The sequence below is a fragment of the Dipodomys spectabilis genome, unplaced genomic scaffold, assembly GCF_019054845.1.
Source record: "Dipodomys spectabilis isolate Male_0828 unplaced genomic scaffold, ASM1905484v1 ptg000340l, whole genome shotgun sequence".
Taxonomy (NCBI): domain Eukaryota; kingdom Metazoa; phylum Chordata; class Mammalia; order Rodentia; family Heteromyidae; genus Dipodomys; species Dipodomys spectabilis.
Window position 1 is genome coordinate 1106597 of NW_024871017.1, and position 27035 is coordinate 1133631.

Consider the following 27035-nt stretch of genomic DNA (forward strand, 5'->3'; position numbering starts at 1 on the left):
CACTGTCAGCAGCCTTCCAACGCACTGACACAGCCAGGCCGGGCGCTGCCCACCGGGCCACAAACCCAGACCCGCTACCGCTTCACCTTTACCAGCACTGAAGTTTGATAAACCGTAACGCAGGCAGTCACACACAAAGGAAGACTAAAGACCTGATCCCTACCAGCAGAGACACTGAAAACGCACTCCCCTGGGGAGTCTGCGCCAGCGAGAGCTCCTGCACACCAGGTGGCACACGGGCCTCCAGCAAGTCCTCCCTTCTTCCCCGCGCTCTGGTCTGGGGCAGCAGGCCGCTCTGATAATCACTGTAACTCTGGGAAAGCCGAGGGACGCACTCGACCGCGTTTCCAGCCAGTACTGGTTAAGTCACGAGATGCATGGTTGCCTGATTTTAAAGACCATCTCAGGTTACTGCGCTCAGAAACAGTACGGTCGGGAGGGGCCCTGGGCATCTCTGCTCACACTGCAGTTACAGGCTTTGAGAATCTCCGGTGATAACCATGGTAACACCAGGCTAACTACTGCTGTTCCACGTATAAGCACCTTGTTACAGGACAGTCACATGACCTTACCATGGAGTGTGCTTTCAGTCTGAGTAACAAAGTGCCTAGCTATATAAAACCCCTAGGATTCCAAATTTTACATTAAGGTAATTGCAGTTATGCGTGAGAGTTAAAACCTAGACCACGCCAGACTCAACCTAACCATCCGCACAGAATGCTATTTCGCGAGCACAGCAGCAGTTGCTCTTGGCTGACTGAAGGAGCGGGGTCCACTACCGGAGCTGAATAATCAAGTGTTATTGCTTTATTCATGTGCTCTTGCAAGGCACTGTGGTGTGGAGGGGGGCCTGGAATGACTCGTGGGGAGCCTGGAATGACACAGGAGGGTAGGAAGGCCGTTCGGAGGCAGGAGGCTTCACTGCATGGTTCTTGTCCGAGGCATCAGACGTCAGGAATGAGTTCAGGCTAAAGTTCACAGCACAACGGAGACACCTTGGTCTGCGCTTCACATGCCCATCCTGATACTCTGAATAATCTGGAAGATTGCTGTAATGGGGAAGCGCAAACATCAGGAGGGGCTCTGCCGGGCTGGGTCTGGGCTGTGAGCACTAACCCCCTCCACGGCCCCCTGCGGCGTCCAGGCCCGGCATGGGGGACACCAGCCTGCCGGCTCCGCTTTTAATTCCAGCTTCCCTGAGTTTTATGCACAGCAGTCCCAGAAAAGCTTCCAGGTGAGGGGCTGTCTTAGGAAGAACCTGACGCCATAGCGGGTTTTCAACCCCAGGCTGCCCGGTCCTCCTCCATTCTCTCCTCCTCAGGGCCAGATGCCATGGCCTGGGCTGGCCAGGGGCAGGATGGAGTGGATGGGGCAGGTGAGGGGGTGGATGGGGGCAGGTGAGGGGGTGGATGGGGCAGGTGAGGGGGTGGATGGGGGCAGGTGAGGGGGTGGCCGGGGGCAGGTGAGGGGGTGGCCGGGGGCAGGTGAGGGGGTGGCCGGGGGCAGGTGAGGGGGTGGCCGGGGCAGGTGAGGGGGTGGACGGGGGCAGGTGAGGGGGTGGCCGGGGGCAGGTGAGGGGGTGGCCGGGGCAGGTGAGGGGGTGGATGGGGGCAGGTGAGGGGGTGGATGGGGGCAGGTGAGGGGGTGGCCGGGGCAGGTGAGGGGGTGGCCGGGGGCAGGTGAGGGGGTGGCCGGGGGCAGGTGAGGGGGTGGATGGGGGCAGGTGAGGGGGTGGCCGGGGCAGGTGAGGGGGTGGATGGGGGCAGGTGAGGGGGTGGCCGGGGGCAGGTGAGGGGGTGGCCGGGGGCAGGTGAGGGGGTGGCCGGGGGCAGGTGAGGGGGGTGGATGGGGCAGGTGAGGGGGTGGATGGGGCAGGTGAGGGGGTGGCCGGGGCAGGTGAGGGGGTGGCCGGGGGCAGGTGAGGGGGTGGACGGGGGCAGGTGAGGGGGTGGCCGGGGGCAGGTGAGGGGGTGGCCGGGGGCAGGTGAGGGGGTGGATGGGGGCAGGTGAGGGGGTGGCCGGGGGCAGGTGAGGGGGTGGCCGGGGGCAGGTGAGGGGGTGGCCGGGGGCAGGTGAGGGGGTGGCCGGGGGCAGGTGAGGGGGTGGATGGGGGCAGGTGAGGGGGTGGCCGGGGGCAGGTGAGGGGGTGGATGGGGGCAGGTGAGGGGGTGGCCGGGGGCAGGTGAGGGGGTGGACGGGGGCAGGTGAGGGGGTGGATGGGGGCAGGTGAGGGGGTGGACGGGGGCAGGTGAGGGGGTGGATGGGGGCAGGTGAGGGGGTGGCCGGGGGCAGGTGAGGGGGTGGATGGGGGCAGGTGAGGGGGTGGCCGGGGGCAGGTGAGGGGGTGGATGGGGGCAGGTGAGGGGGTGGCCGGGGGCAGGTGAGGGGGTGGATGGGGGCAGGTGAGGGGGTGGCCGGGGGCAGGTGAGGGGGTGGATGGGGCAGGTGAGGGGGTGGATGGGGGCAGGTGAGGGGGTGGACGGGGGCAGGTGAGGGGGTGGACGGGGGCAGGTGAGGGGGTGGCCGGGGGCAGGTGAGGGGGTGGCCGGGGGCAGGTGAGGGGGTGGATGGGGGCAGGTGAGGGGGTGGCCGGGGGCAGGTGAGGGGGTGGCCGGGGGCAGGTGAGGGGGTGGATGGGGGCAGGTGAGGGGGTGGATGGGGGCAGGTGAGGGGGTGGCCGGGGCAGGTGAGGGGGTGGCCGGGGGCAGGTGAGGGGGTGGATGGGGCAGGTGAGGGGGTGACCGGGGGCAGGTGAGGGGGTGGATGGGGGCAGGTGAGGGGGGTGGCCGCGGCCCGGCCTCCGCCGCCGGCTGGAGGCGCTGCCCGGTGGGCACGGCCCGCTCCCGACCCGCCCCCGCCCCCGCCGCACCCCGCGCCCGGCAGGTGGGCCGCGCTGCCCGCGGGCCCCGCACTCACCCGAGCCGCACACGACGAAAATGAAGAGCGCCAGCAGCCAGGGGCCCACGGACGCCTTCTCCTCGGGGGCGTTCCTCTGCGGGAGGGGGGTCATGAGGCGGCCGCCCGGCCCGGCCCGCACCCGCCTGACCCCCGCCCGGCCCGCACCCGCCTGACCCCCGCCCGCCCCGCACCCGCCTGACCCCCGCCCGGCCCGCACCCGCCTGACCCCCGCCCGCCCCGCACCCGCCCGGCCCGCACCCGCCTGACCCCCGCCCGGCCCGCACCCGCCTGACCCCCGCCCGGCCCGCACCCGCCTGACCCCCGCCCGGCCCGCACCCGCCTGACCCCCGCCCGCCCCGCACCCGCCCGGCCCGCACCCGCCCGCCCCGCACCCGCCCGGCCCTAGGCCCAGCCCGGGGCCCCGATCGCCCTGGATCGGCCCCAACCCCAACCCCGGCCCCGATCGGCCCCAACCCCGGCCCCGATCGGCCCCAACCCCAACCCCGGCCCCGATCGGCCCCGGCCCCAACCCCAACCCCGGCCCCGATCGGCCCCGGCCCCAACCCCAACCCCGGCCCCGATCGGCCCCGGCCCCAACCCCAACCCCGGCCCCGATCGGCCCGGCCCGGATCGGCCCCGCACCGAGGTCTTGGCGACGTTGCCGCGCTGCGTGATGTTCTTGCTGTGCTTCTCGTTCGCCATCCGGATCCGCTGCTTGGCGACCATCTTCGCGGGCCGCGCCTGCCGCGCGCGCGCCGCCTCCCGGGCCGCCGGGGCGACGAGTCTCCCGGGCCGGGCACTCCGAGGGGCCGCGGGCGGGCGGGCCGGGCCGGGCGGGTGCGGGGCCGCCGCCGCCGCGAGCGTGGACGCGAGGAGGGGACACGCAACAACCGCGCGGCGCCGCGCGCAGCCTCGAACGGCTCGGGCTCCGCGCCCCACGTCAGCACTGGGCAGCGCCGCCCCGCGCCGACGCAGGCCGTGCGCGCCCCCGCGCCTGCGCGCGCCCCCGCCCCCGCGCGCCCTTCCGCGGCTGCGCATGCGCGAGCCGGAACCGGAAGCGGGCCGGCCCCGACGCCGGCGACCCGGAAGCACTCTGCGTCGGCCTCCCCGCGCGAGGCGACGTGTAGGGGCCGGGTTCGGCGCGCGCTGACCCCGGGCCCGGCGCATGGGGTTCTCCTTCCGGGACGACATGGCGCCGTCCGCGCCGCTGCTGACAGGTGGGTCCGCGGGGCCCGGGCCCCCTCCCGGGGGCGGGGGCGCGTCCGACCCCCGCGAGGGACGCTGTGTCCTGAGGGAGCTGCGCCCGGCCGGCCCCGCCGGGGAGGGGGGCGCCCCGCGCGCCTGCGCGGCCGAGCGCGCCCCGCGCCTGCGCCCTGCGGCCCGCGGCCCGGGCGGGGGTGGCGCGCCTGCGGCTGGCGGGCCGGGCCGGGGTCGGGCTGCGGGGATCGGCGGCCCCGGGCGGGGTCGGGCTGCGGGGATCGGCGGCCCCGGGCGGGGTCGGGCTGCGGGGTCGGGTTGCGGGGATCGGCGGCCCCGGGCGGGGTCGGGCTGCGGGGATCGGCGGCCCCGGGCGGGGTCGGGCTGCGGGGATCGGCGGCCCCGGGCGGGGTCGGGCTGCGGGGTCGGGCTGCGGGGATCGGCGGCCCCGGGCGGGGGTCGGGCTGCGGGGTCGGGTTGCGGGGATCGGCGGCCCCGGGCGGGGTCGGGTTGCGGGGTCGGGCTGCGGGGATCGGCGGCCCCGGGCGGGGTCGGGCTGCGGGGATCGGCGGCCCCGGGCGGGGTCGGGTTGCGGGTCGGGCTGCGGGGATCGGCGGCCCCGGGCGGCGCCGCTGCCCCCGCCGTGCGGGGCTCCGTGGTGCGGTGCTCGCCTCCCCGGCGCGAGGCCCCGGGTTCGACTCCGCAGCACCACCGAAGCAGAAAGGGCCGAGGAACAGCGCCCAGGCCCGGAGTTGAGGCCCCGACCCCGGCCGCGCGGGAGCCTGCGATGGGAGGTTCAAAGCCCGCGGGGCGGCGACCCGTGATGAGGCCCGCCCGCCCGCAGTCAGCCAGTCGCCCGCCAAAGCCAGGAGTAGCACTGAGGCTCGGGTGGCAGCGTGCCCGCCTTGAGCGGACAGAGTTAAGAGATGGCCCCTGGCCCCAGTTACAGCGAAAAGGCAAGACAGCACCTCAAAACCTAACTTGAACCTTTATTAGGAAAGTCACACCGGCTCTTTGAATTGTGTTTCTTTAGTCCGAGGATCTGAAGGTCTGTACATGGTGAATGGACCCCCGCATTTTACAGAAAGTACAGTGTTTCCAAGGTACGGCTTATTTTGTTGGAAAGTAATAATACAGTAATACACAGTTCCGAATCGTTTTTGTTGTTGGTATCATTCAAACAAGAAAAAGAAACAAAAACTAATTCCTTGGAAGATCTTATACAATAAAAGAAGTTGGGGGGCTGGGACGGTGGCTCAGTGGTAGAGCGCTTGCCTTGCATGCCTGAGGCCCCGGGTTCGATTCCTCAGCACCACATAAGCAAAAAGAAAAAAGCTTGGAAGTGGCACTGTGGCTCAAGTGGTAGAGCGCTAGCCTTGAGCTGAAGAGCTGAGGGACAGCGCCCAGGCCCAGAGTTCAGGGCCCTCCCCCCCCAAAAAAAAGTTGGAAAGAATACATGTTCTTTTTTTTATTAAGGAAAATGATCTTCAGATTTGAAAATAGTAGCTTATATCTGTTTAAAAGGGAGAGGCAGCCGGGTGCCCATGGCTCACACCTGTCATCCTAGCCACTCAGGAGGCTGAGATCTGATGATCGAAGTTCAAAGCCAGCCCAAGCAGGAAAGTGTGAGACTCTTATCTCCAATAAACCACTCAGGAAACCAGATGTGGTGCTGTGGCTCAAGTGGTAGAGAGCTAGGCTTGATCTGAAGAGTTGAGGGACCCAGGGCCAGAGTTCAATACCCATGACCAACAACAACAAAAAAAAGGGAGAGGCAAATAGTTTTAAGGAGCAAGTATAGACGTTAGATTGAGTCCAGGCACTTAGTTTGGACAAGTTTTATCTTAGAAAACTGGAAGTGGTGCTGTGGCTCAAGTGGTAAAGCACTTGCCTTGAGCTGAAGAATGCAAGGACAGCACCCAAGCCCAGAGTTCAAGCACCTTGACCAACAACAACAAAAAAAAAAAAAAGAAGAAAAATTGCAAATGTGATATCAAACCACTGCCAGTAACACAGTATCAGACCGAATAGATAAACTTAATATATAGCTAAATAGATAACCCCCTCCCCAGTCTAGTAAAAATGATTGTCTCTGGGGTGAAAGAGGGTTATTTAAGAAGAATCTGCATTTGACCAGGTCCTCCAACAACCTGTCTGTGAGTCCATGTTTAAGAAGCACTGTCCTAGAAAGCAGTCCTATGCCACACTTCACTGGTCCCAAGGCAAGGCAGGAAAGGGGTCAAACAGAGTGAGTACACCGAGCTGATCAAGAGGTCCACAGAAGGGCTGCAGGGCCATCCCAGAGGTAGTGGGGCATGGGTTGATGTGAGTTGAGCCCTTATTCTAACGTGGTTGTGATGGGCGTCCTGCAGGCTCCAGAGCTGTGAGGAGGTGAGGTGGTCAGGTCTCTTCCAAGAGCAGGAGAGGTGAGGTGCTTGTGACAGCTAACTTCAGTACCACTGCAGTTACTGAGCTAACTGAGTAGAGCAAGGAGCGATGAGTGTCCCTACTGAGCCGCCGTACGAAGACCAGGAGCTTAGCTGCACCTTCTAAGAAGCTGGTTTTAAAAAGATCTAAACACTGAATTTCATCAGTCTTCAGATACTTAGTTCTCAAATTTGGAGACATTTTTAAAGTCCCAGATCCAAGCGGGGTGCTGGTGTCTCTTACCTGTAAACTGAGCTACTCAGGAGGCTGAGATCTGAGGATCACAGCTGACCCAAGCAGATAAACCCTAGAGACTCATCTCCAGTTAACCAGAAAAAAGCCAGAAGTGACGGTGTGGCTCAAGGGGCAGATGCGCAAAAAAGCCAAGAGACAACCAGGCTCAGAGTTTAACCCTCTGTGTGCACACGCATATGCGCGCATACACACACACACACACACACACACACACACACACACACACACGGGTATTAGCTGGTAGTAAGGAGTTAGTCTTGGGGCTGGGAAGGTGGCTCAGTGGTAGAGCGCTTGCCTTGCATGCCAGAGGCCCTGGGTTCAATTCCTTAGCACCACATAAGCAAAAAGAAAAAAGCCGCAAGTGGCGCTGTGGCTCAAGTGGTAGAGCGCTAGCCTTGAGCTGAAGAGCTGAGGGACAGCACCCAGGCCCAGAGTTCAGGCCCCACGACCGGACCCCCCCCCCCCCCCCAAAAAAAAAAAGGAGTTAGTCTTGTGAGATGAAGCAGTATGATCATGACTGTTTTCTTTAAAATATCTTTATCAGAGATAGATGCTGAAGTATAGAATAAACCAATAGGACATGTGATGTTTACTTGAAATATTCTGGTGTGAAAAATAAAACTTGGGGGGACAAATACACGATACACGAGGTTGATGATTACCTACTTTTCTCTATTTCTGTATATACTTGAAGTTTTTCTATTGAAGAATTATACCAAAAGGAAATAGACAAAATTTCTCAATTACCAAGATGAAAAACAAACCTGATTTCTGGATTATATAGGCTAAAATACTTGAGCCACAGTGCCATTCCTGTTTTTTTCTGAGTAGTTTATTGGAGATAAGAGTCTCACAGATCTTCCTGCTTGGGCTGGCTTTGAACTTGGAGCTTCAGATCTCAGCCTCCTGAGTGGCTAGGATGACAGGTGCGTGCCACCGGAGCCCAGCTTGCCTTCAGTCTTAAACAGTTCTAGTAAGAGTTACTAGAAAGACTGCTCATAACCATTGAGATAGGTGGTGATGGTTGGGGTCAAAATGAGCAGGCTCATCTCCTTTGCATGCAGAATTTCCAGGCCCATCAGAGTAATAAACTGTAAATGTGGCTTTTTGCTCTTGTGTTGAAGCTGATGAAGCTGCTAGATCAGAGCAGTGAAGCTAACCCGTTTATGAGTTGGTTTAGTTGAAGGCAAGGACTTGAGGCACAGATTTTTGCTTTTCTGAGCTCATTCAGGATTCTTATAAGTAATTTACATAATAGTTTAGGAATGATATTTTATAATTTTCACTTTTATGTGAATTTCTAAGGAATGACTAATGGTTTAAAAGAAAATGAATACTTAATTAGATCTGAGTAGGCTGAACCTAGTAGGCCAAAACCTGGGAAGAATTTCATAAAGATACTTGTAAAGTTCTGCCTTAAGATTTGGAAATTAATTGCAGAAGTATAGGATGGGGACATCTTGTTTAAAAGAGAAAGACTTTTTTTTTTTTTTTTTTTTTAGTTTTGTAACTTTGAACCCAGTGTAAGCCAGTTATGGAATGACTACAAAAAAGTCAGAATGTCATCTTTAGTTAAATTGATGCAAAGCTAGCTTAAGAAGGGTACATTGTGGGTCAGTGCATGGTGCATTTGTTATTTGGCAATTCGGTTCTCATCTCTAATGCTGTGATCACTGACAGACCAAGTCCTTTTGGGCCTTCCTTACCTCTAAGAGAGTGGCCATCTCCAGCAGGGAGGTGGCAGACTTGGAATTCTGATTACTTAATAGAGTGCTGCCAAGTAGTCCATTTTCATGGACACTGTACATCAGCATTGATTAAGGTGAAGACCCTCTGTTCTCTGAACATGTGAGAGACGGATGGTCGGTCTTTGGTCTTCAAATCCAGGGGTATTTGTTGGCTGTGAGGATATTCTGTCACCATTGTTTTGTTATGCAGGTGGTCTGGGGTGTTGAAATCAACTTTCATATTCATTTACATGTTGGGGTTTTCCACACAAACTAGTTATACACCCAAGAGTGACCTATTTCTAAGATTTATCCCATAGCAGAAAATAAGTTTTCAGCTTATTTTATGGTGGTTGTTGACATTATGTTTTAAAAGAGAACGTATTTTGGCAGACCAAAGCATTTTGGGATTGTTTTATAAAATTTGCGTAAGTCATTAAATTAGTGGATTGTCGGCTTTAAAATCAAATTAACAAACACTGATGTCTATTAACTCAAGCTTTCTTCTCATTTTCAGGGAACCTGGAAAAAACTGCAGAGTCTATGCCTTTAGTAAAGACGGGTCCTTGTTTGCCTGGGCCAGTGGAGAAAAGTTAGTGCTCATTTAAATAGCGTATTTCATGTGCTTCGTTAGTATAAATGTGACTGGCTGCTTTAGTGCTGTGTGTGGTGAGATGGCTTTGAGCACTTCCAAAGGTGCTTCCATATACACGCCCTGTCTTCCTTACCTACATGTCCAAGAACTTAAAGTTAGCATATGAGGAGCGTGATTATTTTCATACTGAGGAATTAGAGAAGTTATGGTCATCATACTCTAAAAGTTACTGGTAGGGTTTCTTTGCTTATTTACCATACCTTGGATTTAGATACTTTGTGTCTTTGCTATCAAATTGACAATACCACAGTTAGTATTACTGTAGTCCTAATGTATGTAAAAGTATATAAATTAAGCCTGGCGCTGGTGGCTCATGCCTGTAATCCTAGCTACTCAGGAGGCTGAGATCTGAGGATCGCGGTTCAAAGCCAGCCCGGGCAGGAGAGACCGTGAGACTCCTATCTCCAATAAACCACCAGAAAACTGGAAGTGGTGCTGTAGCTCAAGTGGTAGAGCGCTCGCCTTGAGCCGAAGAGCTGAGGGACAGCGCCCAGGCCCAGAGTTCAAGCCCCACAACCGACCAAAAAAAAAAAAAAAAAAAGTATATAAATTATTGAAAAGAATGTTTAGCATAATCTACTGTGTAAACTGCTTTACAAAATTTGTCTTGCAGAAAATAATTCTGATTTTTAAAATTTTAAGAAAATTAGTCTTTATAATTTTCTGAAGATTCCTGACATTTTTTCTCATACGTTAGAAAAATGCCGAACTATCTGTTGCCTGGTTTAAAACTATTTTTATTGTTTTTAACCATTTAATAGTGATAAGTATTTTATTTTTTCTTTATAGTTGGGAATGTGTTTTGATATTTTCCAACTGTCAGGTCAAATTGGATTAAACACATGATTTTTGATGAACTGCTCAATGTGGCTCACTCCTGACATCCTGTCTACTTAAGAGGCTGCAGTCTGAGGATCACAGTTCAAGGCCAGCCCAGACAGCAAAGTCTGCAAGCCTCTTATCTCCAGTTAACCACCAAAAGCCAGAAGCAGTGCTGTGGCTCAAGTGGTAGAGCGAGGGCTAGCCCTGATCACAAAGAAGCTCAGGGACAGCACCCAGGCCCAGACCGCGCTCGCTCTTGCTCCCTCTCGTGCTCCCTCCCCCTCTTCCTCCCCCTCTCCTCACCCCCCCTTCTGGGATAGCACCCAGGCCCAGAGTTCAAGCCCCAGAGAGCGCTCACTCTTGCTCGCTCACACGCTCTCTCTCTCTCTCTCTCTCACACACACACACACACTACTCCTACTACTAACAATAATAGTAAAAGAGGGGCTGGGAAGGTGCCTCAGTGGTAGAGCGCTTGCCTTGCATGCATGAGGCCCTGGGTTCCATTCCTCAGCACCACATAAGCAAAAAAAGAAAAAAGCAGGAAGTGGCACTGTGGCTCAAGTGTTAGAGTGCTAGCCTTGAGCTGAAGAGCTGAGGGACAGTGCCCAGAGTCCAGGCCCCACAACCGGACCCCCCCCCCCAAAAAAAAAATAATAGTAAAAGATAAACATCTTGTTTAAAAACTACATATACAAATCTTTGTAAGTATAGTATGTGGCACATTTAAAAAATTACATGAACCTTTCTTATTTTGTTGATAATAATTGCTCCTAGTTTTATAAAGGATGTTTTCAGAAGTTCTGAGAAAACAGTTTCTGACTGATTGAAAGATAAACTGAGCCATGACCACAGTCAGCGCACTCTTATCTGATTCTCTTACTGCAGTAATGCACCCTTGTGACCCCAGCACTTGAAGGGAAATAAGGCAGCCTCTGATACCAAAAGTACCTAGTAACATGGTCGACACCACATTTGAAAAGATACGTGGACGGCTGGGAAGGTGGCTCAGTGGTAGAGTGCTTGCCTAGCATGCATGAAGCCCTGGGTTCAATTCCTCAGCACCACATACACAGAAAAAGCCTGAAGTGGCGCTGTGGCTCAAGTGGTAGAGCGCTAGCCTTGAGCAAAAGAAGCTCAGGGACAGTGCCTAGGCCCAGAGTTCAAGCCTCAGGACCAGCAAAAAAAAAAAGACACATGGATATACTAAAAGATTCAGAATTGAATTCAATAGAAGGCTAGTATGAATGAAATACACAGGATAACAGGCTTACATAGTAAACTAGAGTAAGAAATACTTTAAAGAAACAGGTATTCACTTAAACTGCCATGTCGTTCTCACTGCCAGTGCTTATCCTAGCCTGAGTGGAATGAAGTCTTTGAACAACTTCTGGAATAAGGTAGAGCAGAGATGAGGACGCTTCCAAGATTGTCATGGGGATGACTGAAAAGACTTAGACAAGAGGGTCAGACCACTGTCCATGCACGCACACGCATGCATGTGCACATACGCCGACGACGCGGCTTTTGCAATAGTTGCCATTGCTGTGCACCATAATTCTGTTTTTTTTAGTAAGAATTTTTATTATAAGATAATGAATCTTCAGGTTATTTTATTTTATTTTTTTTGGGTCCAGTCATGGGGCCTGAACTCTGGGCCTGGGCGCTGTCCCTCAGCTCTTCAGCTCAAGGCTAGCGCTCTACCACTTGAGCCATAGCACCACTTATGGCTTTTTTCTTTTTGCTTATGTGGTGCTGAGGAATCGAACCCAGGGCCTCATGCATGCAAGGCAAGCGCTCTACCACTGAGCCACCTTCCCAGCCCTCTTCAGGTTATTTTTTATTTAAACTTTTTGTTATTCTAAAAGTGATATACAGAGGGTTTAGTTACATAAGTCAGGTAAAGAGTATATTTCTTTTTTTTTTTTTTTTTTATGGAACGCTTCACAAATTTGCGTGTCATCCTTGTGCAGGGGCCATGCTAATCTTCTCTGTATCGTTCCAATTTTAGTATATGTGTTGCCGAAGCGAACACAAGAGTATATTTCTTTTTGAACAGTATCACTCCTTACCTCCCTCTCCCAGTTTTTCCCTCCTTCCCATCCCCCGCTTGAGTTCTATAGTTCATTTTCAACATAGTATCCAGTGAGTATCACTGCTGCATTTTTTCCAGGGTAATTTTTTTTTTTTTGGTCCGGTCATGGGGCCTGAACTCTGGGCCTGGGCGCTGTCCCTCAGCTCTTCAACTCAAGGCTAGTGCTCTACCACTTGAGCCACAGCGCCACTTCCGGCTTTTTTCTTTTTGCTTATGTGGTGCTGAGGAATCGAACCCAGGGTCTCAGGCATGCAAGGCAAGTGCTCTACCACTGAGCCACTGTCCCAGCCCTCCAGGGTAATTCTTATAGTCCTATCTTTGGAGACTTCTTTGGAGTTTATTTTTTCTTCGTGCCAGTATTGGGACTTGAACTCAGGTCCTGGTCACTGCCTTTTAGCTTGTTCTGCTTAAGACTCGTGTTCTATCACTTAGAGCCACAATACCACTTCCAGCTTTATTTAGTTAGTTAGTTATTTTGGTGGTTTATTGGGGATAAGCGTCTCATAGACTTTGCTGCCTAGGTTGGCTTTGAACCGTGATCCTCCGATTACAGCCTCCTGGGAGTTAATGTTATAGGCATGATCCACCAGCGGCTGGCTGGAGGTGTTCATCAGCTTCAGACTCGCCCACGCTGCTGCTTCTTCACTGTGCTGCCCTGTGTGCACCTCTGCCTTTGCTTTTCTCGGGCAGGCCTTGACTTTGCCCCGTCCAGTTCTGGGTTCGGCGAAGGGCCTGTGGCCTCAGCTATAGTCACCCGCTCACTCTTGGCTCTTGCTGCCAATTCGGTATTATTCCCCAGCACTGTCCTTATATAGAGGCTTTTTGTTTTTTGCTTTTGTGAAATGTATGTTATTTTTCCAGAAAACTTTTTAGGTAAGGTGTTCCTGGGAATTTTCCAGAATTAACTGAAAACTGATTTGTATGAAAAAGGACTATTTTCAGACGCGGTGTGACTGTTTCTGTTTGTGCTGGCTACTGCGAAATGGAATTCCTTTGCTAAAGTAATTTCTTTTGGAACCAGAGTCAGTATCATTGATGTCACTAACAACGGACCGCTGCACTCCCTCCACCTCCCAAAGGTGGTCTGCCTTGAATTCTCACCGCAAAACACCGTCCTGGCCACCTGGCAGCCCTACACTAGTAAGTACTTTCCCAGCGCGACCCGAGACACACAGGCTCGGTGTCTCCCGTAGGACAGTAGGCAGTGGCCGTGGATGTCTGTGGCCAGCAGGGCAGACTGCATTCTTCGGTGCGGTGTATGGAAAGGAAGGGCCAGCCATCCCCCCCGCCCCCCCCCCCCCCCCCCCCCCCCCCCCGTGCCTCAGACAGCGGGCTCCTACGTCTTAGCCAAGCCCTAGGCGCTGTGGCTGGTCCTGACTGTCCGTGGTAGCAGAACCACGGTGTTCCACAACTTCATGGAGAGATGATTTAGTCTTCAGTCTTAGCAGCCTCAATGTATGATTTTTGTTCTTTTTTTTTCTTTGTCAGTCCTGGGCCTTCAACTCAGGGCCTGGGCGCTGTCCTAGAGCCTCTTTGTGCTCAAGGCCAGCACTCTGCCACTTGAGCCACAGCACCACTTAATGCTTTTTCTGAGTAGTTATTGGGGATGAGTCTCACAAACTTTTCTGCCCAGGCTGGCTTTGAACCGTGATCCTCACATCTCCACTTCCTGAGGAGCTAGAATTACAGGAGTGAGCCCTCGGCACTGGCTGCTTCGAAGCCTTACATAGTTGAGAATTCCACATTTTCTTTAAAGGAAGCACTTCTCTTTGGCAAAGCCACGTGAGCGTTTGGAGCCCGGATGAACTTGAGTAAAGGTCCGTGGGTATGGTAGCCAGGATAGCAGCCGAGTGACAGGGTGGGTGGGCCCTGCCGTGGGGGTGCCGTGTGCATGCGCGCACAGGACCCGACGGTGCGTGTCCAAGTGGGGCTGGGGCGGCAGGGGACCATCGCGCAGCCCAACGCCTTCGAATCGTTCACGTCTGGAAGACTCCGTGTAGTGCTTTTGGACTGTGGTTGACCTCAGGTAGTTGATTGCTCAGAAAGTGAAAACACAGGTAGATAAGGCTGCAGAGTAAGTTACTGAAAAGATCTGTCGTGAGATAGCTCAAGAAAAACTCGGAAGCAAGTCGCTGCTGCTTAGAGAATGTCTGGGACAATGAACGGTCCTAATGGCTTTCCAACTGCCCCTGCTGAGATGAGGGCAGGTGTTTGAGACCAGGCTGGGCATCCACGTGCCGCTCTAGTGAACCAGTAGTGCACCTAGGGGGGTGCCCTCACCCTCGACCACGCGTGAGGCTGGTTGGGAGTCGGTGTTTTCAGGCCATTCTAGGGGGGCATTTTCAAGGGACTCCATCCCCGGTGGGGAGTGGATGTGGTTACACATGCTTCTTATCCCAGGTGCTTACAGGAAGTGTAAAATAGATCACATTCCAGGCACTGTCCAGGGGGAAAAAGGAGTGTAAAGCAGGGCTGAAGTGCGGCGCGCGGTGGAGCACCTGCCTAGCTAGTGCAAGGCCCTGAATTTAAGACCCAGTTCCAGCAAGCAGGGCTGTAATCCTAGCTACGCAGAGATCTGAGAGGAGGGGTTTGAAGCCAGCCTGGGTAGGAAAGTCTGAGACTCTTATCTCCATTAACCAGCAGAAAGCTGAAAGTGGAGATGTTTTTTTTGTTTTTTTTTTTATTGTAAAGCTACTATACAGAGGGTTACAGTTACATGAGTGAGGTTATGAGGACACTTCCTCTTGAACATTGTTACCCCCCTCTGAAAGTGGAGATGTTACACAAGTGGTAGAGCACCATCATCAAATGAAAAAGCCAAGCAGGCGCACACACGCACACAGATAACCAAGCCCCAGTCCTGAGGAGTATACTGGTATTTAAGTAGTTATTGTAAGTCAAAAAAATATGGCAGACACAGCATCTAAGAGACATGTGTAGTGTGGCAAAGAAAGGAAACAAGCTGAACATGGTGATCCATACCTACAATCCCAGCGCTCGGCGCTGCAGCAAGATACCGGTTAGATGCCACTTGAGTGACGTATGAGGCCTTGTCTTCCAAGAGAGTTGGGAGTAGGGCCATTTCCTAACACATTTAAAGATACTGAAAGATAAGATATATTTTATGCAGTGTTTTACCCATTAGATAATCAAATACCAAAATCTGGTATAGAGATTTATTTTTAGAAACATTTTCTAATGTTGATTTTGATACTATTTCACTGCTAGGCATAAGCCTCCAGACTTCCATTGTTTGAAGAGGCATGCACTTTAATGAGATTCAACTTGTACAAAGGGAAATTGGCAATCATGCATGCTTTTATATAACTTATTTTGTGGCTTACAGACTCAAACCTTCATGGTTTAATCCATTTGTCTTTAATCCATGTTTTTAAAATAGAAAATGTTTTACATGTTCTTCAAATCTGTAGTAATTAGACATCACTGAGATGTCATGGTTTTAAGGATGAGTTCTATACCTCGGGCTAGAAAAGTTGATTTACTACAGTCCTTTTACTTAACTTTCTTAAGTTTGTTAATTTTTCTAAGAATGGAATCTTGCAAGTGTTAGGAGACAATTACCACCCCAAAAATGGTTTCTTGCAGCTTCCAAAGATGGCACGGCCGGAACACCCAACCTACAACTTTATGATGTGAAAACTGGGGCGTGTTTGAAGTCTTTCATACAGAAAAAAATGCAAAATTGGTAAGTATATGCTTTGAAGTACTAAGTATTTACACAATGGCTTTATATCATTATGGGATAATTATTTTCTTGTTTTGATTTTGAAACTAGACCAAAATCTAGATGGTTAAAGATGTTGCGTATAGGAATCTAGTGTTACAATATCTTTCATTTGCTTTGTTTTTGAAAAAGAAAGAAGTAATGTATTTCTATTAGACACTGTTTTGTAAAATGATGAAGAACAGATTTGATACCATACTGTTTTCCTTAAAAATAAGCGGCATCATAGATTTTAAACCTCTTAATGTTATAATCTCTCTACCTTTTTTTTTTTTAATACTCTTTTTCTTTTTGATATAGGTGTCCATCCTGGTCAGATGATGAAATTATTTGTGCACGAAATGTTAACAATGAAGTACACTTCTTTGAAAACAACAATTTTAGTATGGAAACATTTATTGAATAATTTATTTTAAGTGTGTATAGTTTTCATTACATGCATCTTGAGGTTGTTCTAAATATTGTGATCTTATTCACAATCAATAGTTGCCGTTAACTGTTTGAATAAATTCTTGTAAGTCTCAATGCCAGTGAAATGTCCCTAACACAAAGCTTTGCTTTACGGTAGTCATTAGATAATGGCTGTTAAATTAAGACACTTTTCCTGTGCTTATTGCCAGCACAATTTTTCTATGGCACAATTTTTTTCCTGTATCTTCTCACATACAAAAATGTCCGCCTTCTATCAGTAACTGTCAGTTTGCTCTCATCCACATGTCTCCATGCCCTTGCTATGCTAAAATAAATAGCAGGCTATTATTTGACCAGGAGATACATCAGTAGGAGGCCAGCGATAAGCTACCAGCACTCGGCCCTACGTTTCTTTTAATGTTAGGATTTTTACTCCATCTTTTTCCTCCCTTGTAATTTATTGCTTGGTATCAGGTTAATTATCTTGCGTATTTTTTCCTTTTGCTTTTGTGTCCCATGGTATGACTTACCATGCGTATCTCGTCCCTATACGCGTAGAGGTAGGTAGCTTTAGGTGCTTGTTTTAGTGGTTGAGGGCCAGGCCACATTATGAGATGGTGTTGTTTTATCAACAAGCATGCGATGTGGTGTTTCATGTTGTAGGTTAGTGTTAATGTTCGGTGGCTGCAAACCGGTGAGGTGTTCATTTCCTTCCCTCCCTGCTCAGTTACCAGCTCGGCCACTTCTGCAAAGGCAGTTTCCAGTCTACCATTCAGCCGCCTAGTTGTACATTTATATACAAGAAGCAGGACAAATACTCTTTTCCCTTACAATTTAATAGAGCTGTTGTTTCCAATAATGTTGGTCCTAACCATTTGATTTGTTCTCCCGTCTTTCTGAGTTTGGGATTTATAAATGTGTTCTCATCCGTGTAGATGCTTTCTTGATGTTGAAAGTTTCTCATTCATACTCAGTTAGCCTGTATGGCTTATTTGCTGTATATGGTAACAAACCATTCTAGGCTCACTCTGTGTGTTTGCTAATGTGTACCTAGAATCGGCTGCTTCTCCAGGAAACCCCAGTTCCTTTCCAGGGAAGATGGTGTTAGGGGCTCATGTCTAGGAGGCCTCACTGCTGCTACCGTGATCATCGTCTCCCATGCTTTTTCTCATTTCTGTAAAGCTGTGGCATCATGACACACTGACATGTTTAAATTAAACAGTAAGGTCATTTAACCTTACCTGCCTGACCTTTTGTCAAGAATCCCTGTATCTTTAGTACCCAGGGTGATGGTTTGGGAACCTCATTTGCTTTATTCCACACTAGCCACATGGTAAGCTTAGAAAATGAAAATACTAATACCAATACACAGTTATGGAAAATGAAGGAACTGACTGCATGTGTGTGTGTGTGTCTTACGGCTGAATAGGAGTTGAGCACTGTGGTCATGTGATCCAGGGGTGGCTGGCGGGCCAGCTGTGAGCAGCTGTAGCCCGTTTTCCCGCTTTTGAGACTCCTCGATTGTTTTCAGATCCAGATACTTCTTGCCTCTTCTGGTCACTGGCCACAGGACAGAGTCATTCGTTGGGCAGCGTCTGGTGCTACTTTTGAACCCCTGCCCATTGACCTCTGAAATGGAATTAAGTGTTCTTCAACTTACTAAGGTCATACGATTGTTCATAACTGGGTTCTGAGTCCCTAGGGTACATGTCAGCCATCCTAACCTCCATACCACCCTTGTTAGAACGTGCCTGTCTGTCATGGTTATGAGCACTGCATTGTGTCTTAACCAGTCAGGGCCACTCACCAGCAGCCAGAGGCTCGCACCGCAGTAGGCAACGGGTTCGGGTCTGGCCCTGTGCGCTTCCCACGGTGTGACTTTGCCTCAGCAAGCAGTGCCCGTGTGGTTGTGGCAGCCTCTTCATGCATTTAGTTCGTCATGCTCTTCCCGCTTCTTAGTCTAACGCCACTCTCTCTCTGTTTAGACACAATTGTAAACAAGTTGCATCTGCAGAAAGTTAATGATTTTGTCTTGTCACCTGGACCCCACCCCTACAAGGTAACTGCCACAGCCCTTTCCTCCACCCTTCTGAATGTGTGTGCTTCCCAAAGGTGAAGGGTGACGTGTCTGTGTGTTGTAGGTAGCTGTCTGTGTTCCGGGAAGTAAAGGAGCACCTTCGTTTGTGAGATTGTATCAGTACCCCAACTTCACTGGACCTCACGCAGCACTCGCCAATAAAAGTTTCTTTAAAGCTGATAAGGTTACAATGCTGTGGAACAAGAAAGGTAGGATAAATACATTTCATTCCTTGTTTTATCCATCAGGTGTGAGTTCAGAATTATTAAAAAAAAACACTATCAACCAGGCATCGGTGGCTCATACTTGTGTTCCCAGCTACTCTCGCGCCTGAGATCTGAGGATCGTGGCTCAAAGCCAGTCCAGGGAAGGAAGTCCACGAGAGTCTTATTTCTGATTAACCACCAAAGAGCCAGAAATGGAACTGTGGTTCAAATGGTAGAGCACCGGCCTTGAGCAAAAAAGTTTAGGGGCAGCCCTAAGTCTAGGCCCTGAGTTCAAGCTCCGGGACCGAGGCACACATGCACGTGTGTGCACACGCACACACACAAAAGCAGTGCCAGTGCCTAAACTGTTGTGAATTTAATGAGGGTGTTTCCTGTTGCAGCTACTGCCGTGTTGGTGATAGCTAGCACAGAGGTGGACAAGACGGGAGCTTCCTACTACGGAGAGCAGACGCTGCACTACATCGCCACCAACGGGGAAAGCGCTGTCGTGCAATTACGTGAGTACTCCAGCCACACTCCTGTCAGCAAGACAGTGACAGGAGAGCGAAATGCCAGAGATGGAGACAGGTCACACAGCCTACGTGCGTCCCTCCTGGCCTCAGAGTAAAATCTCGGACCAGAGGCCTCATCCCGTCAGGCCCACCCTGTTCTGACAGACGCCAGGGTCTCACTTTGAGCTGCGCGAGCACTGTAGTAGACGTGGAGCTTCCTGAGGGAGGGAGGCTGCTCGCAGTCATCCTCCTGGGACTGCCTTGTGGTGAGGTGCTTTCGTGAGTTCACTGTTGTCTTCACAGTTGTGAATAGTATCCAAGAAAGTTACCACTTCAGCTCTTGGGTTTGGGTAGGTGTTTTGTTTTGTTTTGTGCCATGGGGCTTGAACTCTGGGCCTGGGTGCTGTCCCTGAGCTCTACCACTTGAGCCACAGCGCCACTTCTGGTGGATAATTGGAGATAAGAGTCTCACAGGGACTTTCCTGCCTGGGCTGGCTTTGAACCGCAACCCTCAGATCTCAGCCTCCTGAGTAGGATTACAGGCGTGAGCCACCAGCGCCCAGCTTCACGTCTTGTTTTGATAAGCTAAATTAACTTTAATAGTTCTAAAGTTTCTCCATTTTGAATTTAACATGGGTAATTAGGAAAAATTTGTATAAAAAAAACAGTATTCCAATTGAAGTCAGAAACAGAAAAAAGGTAGCTGAAATACCTACTCAGTCTAACTGAGGAGAAGCTTGGATTATCGGTATGTACCACCATGCCCAGACCAAGGACATGTTGGCTGTCAGAGATAAAAATATGGAACTCTCCAGTGTGGGAGCGAGGTTGGGGCACCTTGGACGATCAGGAATGATAGAGAGGTGTGTACTTTGGTACAGCATCTTCAAAGGGTGGTTTGGAGATTTGATACCAAGTGAATGCCGATGCCCTTTGTCCACAGTTTCGCTCCTGCAGATAATTGAGCACACTCGCAATGGGGAAAACGCCCCACAAGGGGATACAGAGTAAAAAGAATGAGGCAGATCTTCATGTGTTTCTGCTTACATCTCTCCACGCTGTATGTAGTATGTTAGTGAAGTCACACAGGTCTAGGGCTTTGTTGTTTATATGCATATTCAAGAGCAGATGCTTTCTTTCAGCTAAAGTGTTCTGGAAAGATTAGTTAGAAGTGTAACAGGATTTCCTTTGGACAGAAGGACTTAGTTTTGTAGCATGCCATTGAACATGCTTTGTATTCATTTATTGCCATGAACATACAGAACCTCTACCAAAAGAAAATTGCTACTGGGTGCAGAAGTCCTGTCCTAACGCTCAGCCTGGCAGGATGGTGTTGAACTCAGAGTCAGAAACAGCCAAGGCAGCTGAGTGTGACCCCACCTCAGGAATGTCTTTTTATAATAGTGGCCAGCTGTCACCCTGGCGAGTGCTGGTATTCTCAGCGTTCCCGGTGACTAAGATTCCCCAGGCACGGGTCTGCATGCCTTACCATGTAGGAGTAATTCTAATGGCCTCAGAATTCTTGGAGTTTTTTCTTCCCCACTATTTAACATTTTTTTTGCACTGGTTTATATAGCTTCTGTTGATAAATAGTATATTCATCGACTTACTACTAATTTGGATGTCTAATTTGGTCTTTTTTAGCAAAAAATGGCCCAATTTATGATGTAGTTTGGAATTCTAGTTCCACTGAGTTTTGTGCTGTGTATGGTTTCATGCCTGCCAAAGCCACCGTTTTCAACTTGAAGTGTGACCCTGTGTTTGACTTTGGAACCGGTCCTCGCAACGCAGCCTGCTATAGTCCTCACGGGCACATACTGGTCCTGGCCGGATTCGGAAACCTGCGGGGACAGATGGAAGTGTGGGATGTGAAAAACTACAGACTGATTTCTAAGCCAGTGGCTTCTGATTCCACGTATTTTGCTTGGTGTCCAGATGGTGAGCATATTTTAACAGCCACATGTGCTCCTAGGCTACGTGTTAATAACGGGTATAAGATCTGGCATTATACCGGCTCTGTCTTATACAAGCACGAGGTGCCGTCAAATGGAGAGTTATGGCAGGTTTCTTGGCAGCCGTTTTTGGATGGTGTATTTCCAGCAAAAGCAATCACTTACCAAGCAGTTCCAAGCGAAGTCCCCAGTGGAGAACCCAAAGTTGCCACCGCGTATAGACCCCCAGCCTTAAGAAATAAGCCCGTCACCAATTCCAAACTAGTAAGTAATGCCTTACAGCCTCTGCATGGGGCTCCCTAGGCCCTTGCACCATGTTCTTGTGTTCTTTAGTGTGTGTGTAGAGTATGAGCTGTAGGGTAGAAATGATTACGGACCTGCCGCTGAGGACGGTGGTTGGTGAGCGCTCGTGTTGCCGAGCTGATGAAGAGGAGGCTCTAAAGGAGCCACACTTTCAACTTCTGGGGCAGGTAACTGAGACAGACACCCGTGAGGCCGGCGGACACCGGCGGCAGGCCTGGTGAGGAGGGTGACGGGGGAGGAGCGGCTGAGTGCAGTTTGCCAAAATGCCTGGCTCTTGTTTTTCCTCAAGACACGGTGGATCTGTGAAATTGCTCTGTTTTTAAAACACCTTTGGTCAAACAAGACATTTGCCGTTAGCACCCCAGTTTTCCTTTAAAGTTGCAACCAAAGGATTGGTCAGGTGCTCCTATACCTCAAAAAGTGAGCCTTTCAGCAGGCGTGGTGCCACACACCTGTAATCCCAGCATCTGGGCACTGGAGGCCCGAGGATCTGGAGATCAAGGCCAGCCCGGGTCATGTATGTAGTGAGACCTTGTGTCACAAAACAAACCAGAAGTAACACGCCAGAGCTCATGGCAGAGGACTGATGCATGCCCTCTCTTTCTGTGATGGTATTAATAATTCAAGTGCTCAAGAATGGGCAACCGCATTATTGATGTTGTTACAACAGCTGTCAACTAGGACTGTCCCATGTAAAGGGGACTGTATAGTTATTAGTTGTGAAGTAGGTGCTCTGTCCAAGATTCGTGTTCAATTTTCCCACAGCATGAAGAGGAACCACCCCAGAACATGAAGCCACACCCAGGAAGTGATAAACCACTGTCAAAAACAGCCCTGAAAAACCAGAGGAAGCATGAGGCCAAGAAAGCTGCAAAGCAGGTATTTATATAAAAATAAGGTCAGCCCTCAGCCTTGAACGTTAGCAACCTGTGTTCCAAGAAAATGAGGCTGGGGATTAGAAGCGTGGCTCAAATGGTAGAGTGACAGACTAACAAGCAGGCTGCCCCAAGTACAGATCCCAGTTCCACCACAACAGAGAGAGGAAGGAAAGAAGAACTGCTCTCAAGAAAAGACAGGTCTCCAGGCGCTGGTGCCTCACACCTGTAATCCTAGCTGCTCAGGAGGCTACAGTCTGAGGCCCAGTCCAGCCCAGGCGGGAAAGTCCAGGAGACTCTCATCGCCAACAAACTACTCAGAAAAGGCCTCAAGTAGCACTGTGGCTCATGTGGTAGAATGCTAGCCTTAAGAAAAAGAATCTCAGCTCTCTGGCCCTGGTTCCCAAGATGACAAAAAAAGGAAAAACGGTTGAGCCAAAAAGGGCCGAAGCCATGTGCAGCCCAGTGGGCGCCCAGGACCAAGCCACTGAGAAGTTTGTCACCAGGAACACAGTAGAGGTCACAGCCACCAGGGACGTTTCCCAAGCGCGTGTCTTTGACGCTTGTGCGCCACCCAAGCTCTGCGTGAGTTTTGTGCCATTCACAGCAGGGTGGTCAGGAATGCATCTCATGAAGCCCACCCCGATTTAGACCTCCACCAAAACCCACGGAAGGAGCTGGACACCTCAGGGCTGAAGAAAAGCGAGCTTCTGGGGGGAAATAAATACAATGGAAATTATACTTTAAAAAGAAAAGAAGAATGTTGGGTACAATGCCCAGGCCAAGTTCCAGCCCCAGGACCAGCACAACAAAAGGCAGGTGGCCGTGACTCAGGCGTGCTCCGGCCTGCGAGGGCCAGGAGAGTGGGTCAGGATCCATGGTCCTCTGGGAGGAGGATCATCAGGTGTGCCCCCGGAGCAGGTCACATCCTTCAGGTTGAGAGGACCCCATGGCCCTTGGCAGAGAAGAGCTAGTGCAGGACTCCGTCCTGTGGCATGCTCCACTGCATTCTACCGCCTCTTCTGAAAGACATCGCCAGAGCACCCGCTGCATTCTCCGTTTGATTGTGAAAAGCCCTCTCATAGGTCCAGGTCCATGGGTGTCCCCTCCCCAAAAACCCAAACCGGAGGAACGCCGGCCCAGTAACACAGACACTTCCTCAGCTGCTGAGGAGTATGTGTCTTAACTCCAGAAGACCTCACTCAGAGTTGTGTAAAACGTAGATAAAACCATGTTTAGCCACCCCTGTGTTGCTTAAAACTTGGCATGTTTTCACTTCAGAAATATTCCCTGCAGGAAGCAAGAAATGACAAGAGTCCAGATCTGGCAGCCAATGCCCCGCCAAGCACAACCCGGAACCCTGTCTCCCAGACATCTTCCGGTGACCCTGAAGTAGACAGAAAAATTAAGAACCTGAAGAAGGTGAGAGACTTAGATGCAAATAAGACAGGTTGACAGTGAGGGTGCTAGCACAAAGCATTAAGCTTGGGGCTGGGAAGGAGGCTCAGTGGTAGAGCGCTGGCCTTGCATGCACGAGGCCCTGGGTTCAATTCCTCAGCACCAGAGAAGCAGAGAAAAGCTGGAAGTGGCGCTGTGGCTCAAGTGGTAGAGCACTGGCCTTGAGCTGAAGAGCTGAGGGACAGCGCCCAGCTGGGCCCAGAGTTCAGGCCCCACGACTGACCAAAGAAAAGAACTAAGCTTAATTCCCCACAACAACAAAAAAAAATTAAAAAATAAATAAAAAATTCCCCACAACCAGGTATCTAAGAAGCTGGTCACCAGCGTCACTGTTTGCCTCTCTATGAAGTCCTGCGATTGAGGGACGGTACCCATTTTAGAGAAATAGGAAATAAGGTACATTTGTACAGAAAATGCGAAGTATTTCATTGCATACTTCTGGGGTAGATTGGGACAGATGCATCCCAGCTTCAAAGACGAGCATACAAAAAACTCAAAAACAGCTTACTCTCTCAGGCAGACCCACCTTGGTTGATTGAAATGTAAGATCACTCTTTGTACGGGGTTTTGTGTTGATATGATTGAGTGGCTGATAAGAACATTTGCATTGGAAAGTGGCTCCCCCCTCTTGACTGCTGTTTGGTGGTTTCAGAAACTGAAAGCCATTGAGCAACTGAAGGAGCAAGCTGCCTCTGGAAAGCAGTTGGAGAAAAACCAGGTACTTGCTGGGGGTTGTAGTGCTTTCCGGGGCTGTAGTCATTACCATCTCGTGTTTTCTATAAGAGATGTGATTACTTGATAGGGAAAAAGAGATGTGGTTTGCACACTGTATGTGATACATCTTTTTAGCTTGTTTTTGCCAGTCCTGGAACTTGAACTCAGGACCTGGGCGCTGTCCCTGGGGCCTCTCTGGGCTCTAGGCTAGTGCTCCACCACTTGAGCCACAGCACCACTTCCAGATTTTACTGTGTATGTGGTGCTGAGGAATCAAACCCAGGGCTTCATGCATGCAGGGCAAGCACTCTACCACTAACCTCATTCCAAGCCCCAGAAAAAGTACATATTCAAAAAATTCCTATTCTCAGCCTGAATATTTAAGTTTTTACCTTGCCAGGACAAAAAGATCTTACTTTGAAGCCGGGCGCTGGTGGCTCACGCCTGTAATCCTAGCTACTCAGGAGGCTGAGATCTGAGGATCGAGGTTCAAAGCCAGCCCGGGCAGGAGAGGCCGTGAGACTCCTATCTCCAATAAACCACCAGAAAACCGGAAGTGGCGCTGTAGCTCAAGTGGTAGAGCACTCGCCTTGAGCTGAAGAGCTGAGGGACAGCGCCCAGGCCCAGAGTTCAAGCCCCACGACCAACAAAAAAAAAAATCTTACTTTGGTTTAATTTCAAAGTTAATATTAGTTATAGTTCATGTGTTCATGTATATATTCCCAGCTACTTGAGAGACTACACTCCGTACTGGAATTTCTCGTTACAGCAATTCAAAATGAACTTTTTTTTTTTTTTTTTGGCCCATCCTGGGGCTCAAACTGTGGGCCTGGGTGCTGTCCTGAGCCTCTGCTCTAGGCTAGCACTCCACCACTTGAGCCACCACACCCCCTTCCTGCTTTGTGATGGTTAATTGGAGATGAGAGCCTAGGACTGCGATCCTCAGATCTCAGCCTCCTCAGTGGCTAGGATCACGGGGTGAGCTGCTGGTGCCCGGCCTTTTGAATGTTTTGCCCAGTCACACTCTTCTGCAGAGGAAGATGGGACCTCCTGGTGAATGCAGTCTCTTCCCAGGGCGCTTGTGGATCACTGGTAAAAGCTGTGGCAGTTTGCTAGTAGCCACGGGGGACCTCCTCTGTCACTCGGGCTCAGCACTGTCAGGCCCAGAGCAGACTGGACATGGCACTGGAGTAAAAAGGCTACAGCTACACTTTTAGTCAGACACTGTTTTGAATGTGTTTGCCCAATGGAACTGATTTGTTCCTGTACTATTGCAGTTAAAGATCCAGTCATTATTTCCTATTTAGTAACTTCATTGTTTTAAACTTTCCTAGTTGGAAAAAATTCAAAAAGAGACAGCCCTTCTCCAGGAGCTGGAAGATTTGGAATTGGGTGTTTGAAGATTCACTGAGAGCAAGTTGGTTACCAGGAATCAGTGTAAACACATCTTCATGTGCCTGGATAGTGCATTCATCCGAGATTCTGCCCATGTGTAAGGCCACTTCATGATTCCATTAAATTGACTTTACCTCCTGTATCATGTCAGTGTGTGATAGAAAAGTGTCCATGAATTTTCAGCTAGGCTTGATAGGTTGAGGGATACTGTTGTTACTATATAAATGAATAAAGAGATTTTACACTTAGTTTTTTTCCTTGTGAGTTTGTTGGCTAAGTGCGTGCAAGCAGGGAGCGGGGCTAATGTGCAAGGAGTGTGCAAGCAGGGAGCGGGATTCACATGCAAGCAGGGAGTGTGCAAGCAGGGAGCAGGGCTAATGTGCAAGCAGGGAGCGTGCAAGCAGGGAGCGGGGCTAATGTGCAAGCAGGGAGCGTGCAAGCAGGGAGCGGGGCTAATGTGCAAGCAGGGAGCGTGCAAGCAGGGAGTGGGACTCGCGTGCAAGCAGGGAGTGGGACTCGCGTGCAAGCAGGGAGAGTGCAAGCGGGGAGCAGGACTAGTGTGCAAGCGGGGAGTGGGACTCACGTGCAAGCAGGGAGCGGGGCTGGCGTGCAAGCAGGGAGTGTGCAAGCAGGGAGCGGGGCTGGCGTGCAAGCAGGGAGTGTGCAAGCAGGGAGCGGGGCTGGCGTGCAAGCAGGGAGTGTGCAAGCAGGGAGCGGGGCTGGCGTGCAAGCAGGGAGTGTGCAAGCAGGGAGCGGGGCTGGCGTGCAAGCAGGGAGTGTGCAAGCAGGGAGCGGGGCTGGCGTGCAAGCAGGGAGTGTGCAAGCAGGGAGCGGGGCTGGCGTGCAAGCAGGGAGTGTGCAAGCAGGGAGCGGGGCTGGCGTGCAAGCAGGGAGTGTGCAAGCAGGGAGCGGGGCTGGCGTGCAAGCAGGGAGCGGGGCTGGCGTGCAAGCAGGGAGCGGGGCTGGCGTGCAAGCAGGGAGCGGGGCTGGCGTGCAAGCGGGGAGCGTGCAAGCAGGGAGGGGGGGGCTGGCGTGCAAGCGGGGAGCGGGGCTGGCGTGCAAGCGGGGGGGGGGGGGCTGGCGTGCAAGCGGGGAGCGCGTCCGCCCAGGGGCCGCCGCACCCCCGGAGGATCCACCGCTCGGCGCTGGCCCGCGCTCCCGTGGTGGCGGCGGCTCCGCTCTGGACGCATTCGGCCTCGAACGACCCCGGTTGGGGCGGCGCGGGGCGGGGCGCGCGGGGCTCCCCGGACGCCCGGCCAACCGAGCTCCGCGCGGCCCGGCCCGCGCCCCGAGGCCGCGCCTGCGCACAGC

General features: G+C 51.8%; 2 protein-coding genes and 1 non-coding gene across 4 annotated transcripts; 1 reads left to right on the plus strand and 2 right to left on the minus strand.

Moving 5' to 3' along the window:
- Window positions 1-780: 780 nt before the first annotated feature.
- Window positions 781-3722, minus strand: Serp1 (stress associated endoplasmic reticulum protein 1). Its single transcript, XM_042665671.1, has 3 exons — window positions 3541-3722; window positions 2917-2992; window positions 781-1049 (listed from the first exon to the last, which is right to left on the minus strand). The coding sequence occupies exons 1-3, from the start codon at window positions 3622-3624 to the stop codon at window positions 1009-1011; spliced, it is 201 nt and encodes a 66-aa protein (XP_042521605.1). The 5' UTR covers window positions 3625-3722; the 3' UTR covers window positions 781-1008.
- A 284-nt stretch (window positions 3723-4006) lies between these two features.
- On the plus strand, window positions 4007-25972 carry Eif2a (eukaryotic translation initiation factor 2A). 2 transcript variants are annotated; one of them, XM_042665644.1, is made up of 14 exons: window positions 4007-4115; window positions 5129-5198; window positions 9022-9096; window positions 13098-13216; window positions 15683-15782; window positions 16122-16204; window positions 18218-18291; window positions 18374-18518; window positions 18917-19033; window positions 20672-21243; window positions 22048-22161; window positions 23439-23579; window positions 24268-24333; window positions 25664-25972. In XM_042665644.1, exons 1-14 carry the CDS (start codon window positions 4064-4066, stop codon window positions 25727-25729), a joined length of 1794 nt encoding a protein of 597 aa, XP_042521578.1. In that variant the 5' UTR covers window positions 4007-4063; the 3' UTR covers window positions 25730-25972. The 2 variants fall into 2 exon arrangements, with proteins under 2 accessions (XP_042521578.1, XP_042521579.1); XM_042665645.1 differs by having other exon boundaries at window positions 4008-4115; window positions 23454-23579.
- Window positions 11910-12016, minus strand: LOC122095229. Its single transcript, XR_006145072.1, has one exon. It is a non-coding gene; the product is annotated as a U6 spliceosomal RNA (small nuclear RNA).
- Window positions 25973-27035: the final 1063 nt, after the last annotated feature.

Coding starts and splice junctions, on each gene's coding strand:
- Serp1 (XM_042665671.1), bottom strand. CDS start 3,624: ATGGTCGCCAAGCAGCGGATCCGGATGGCGAACGAGAAGCACAGCAAG. Junction 2,993..3,540: donor GCAACGTCGCCAAGACCTCG/GTGCGGGGCCGA, acceptor CCCCTCCCGCAG/AGGAACGCCCCCGAGGAGAA. Junction 1,050..2,916: donor TTTCGTCGTGTGCGGCTCGG/GTGAGTGCGGGG, acceptor TCCCCATTACAG/CAATCTTCCAGATTATTCAG.
- Eif2a (XM_042665644.1), top strand. CDS start 4,064: ATGGGGTTCTCCTTCCGGGACGACATGGCGCCGTCCGCGCCGCTGCTG. Junction 9,097..13,097: donor GCCTGGGCCAGTGGAGAAAA/GTTAGTGCTCAT, acceptor TTTTGGAACCAG/AGTCAGTATCATTGATGTCA. Junction 15,783..16,121: donor CAGAAAAAAATGCAAAATTG/GTAAGTATATGC, acceptor TTTTTGATATAG/GTGTCCATCCTGGTCAGATG.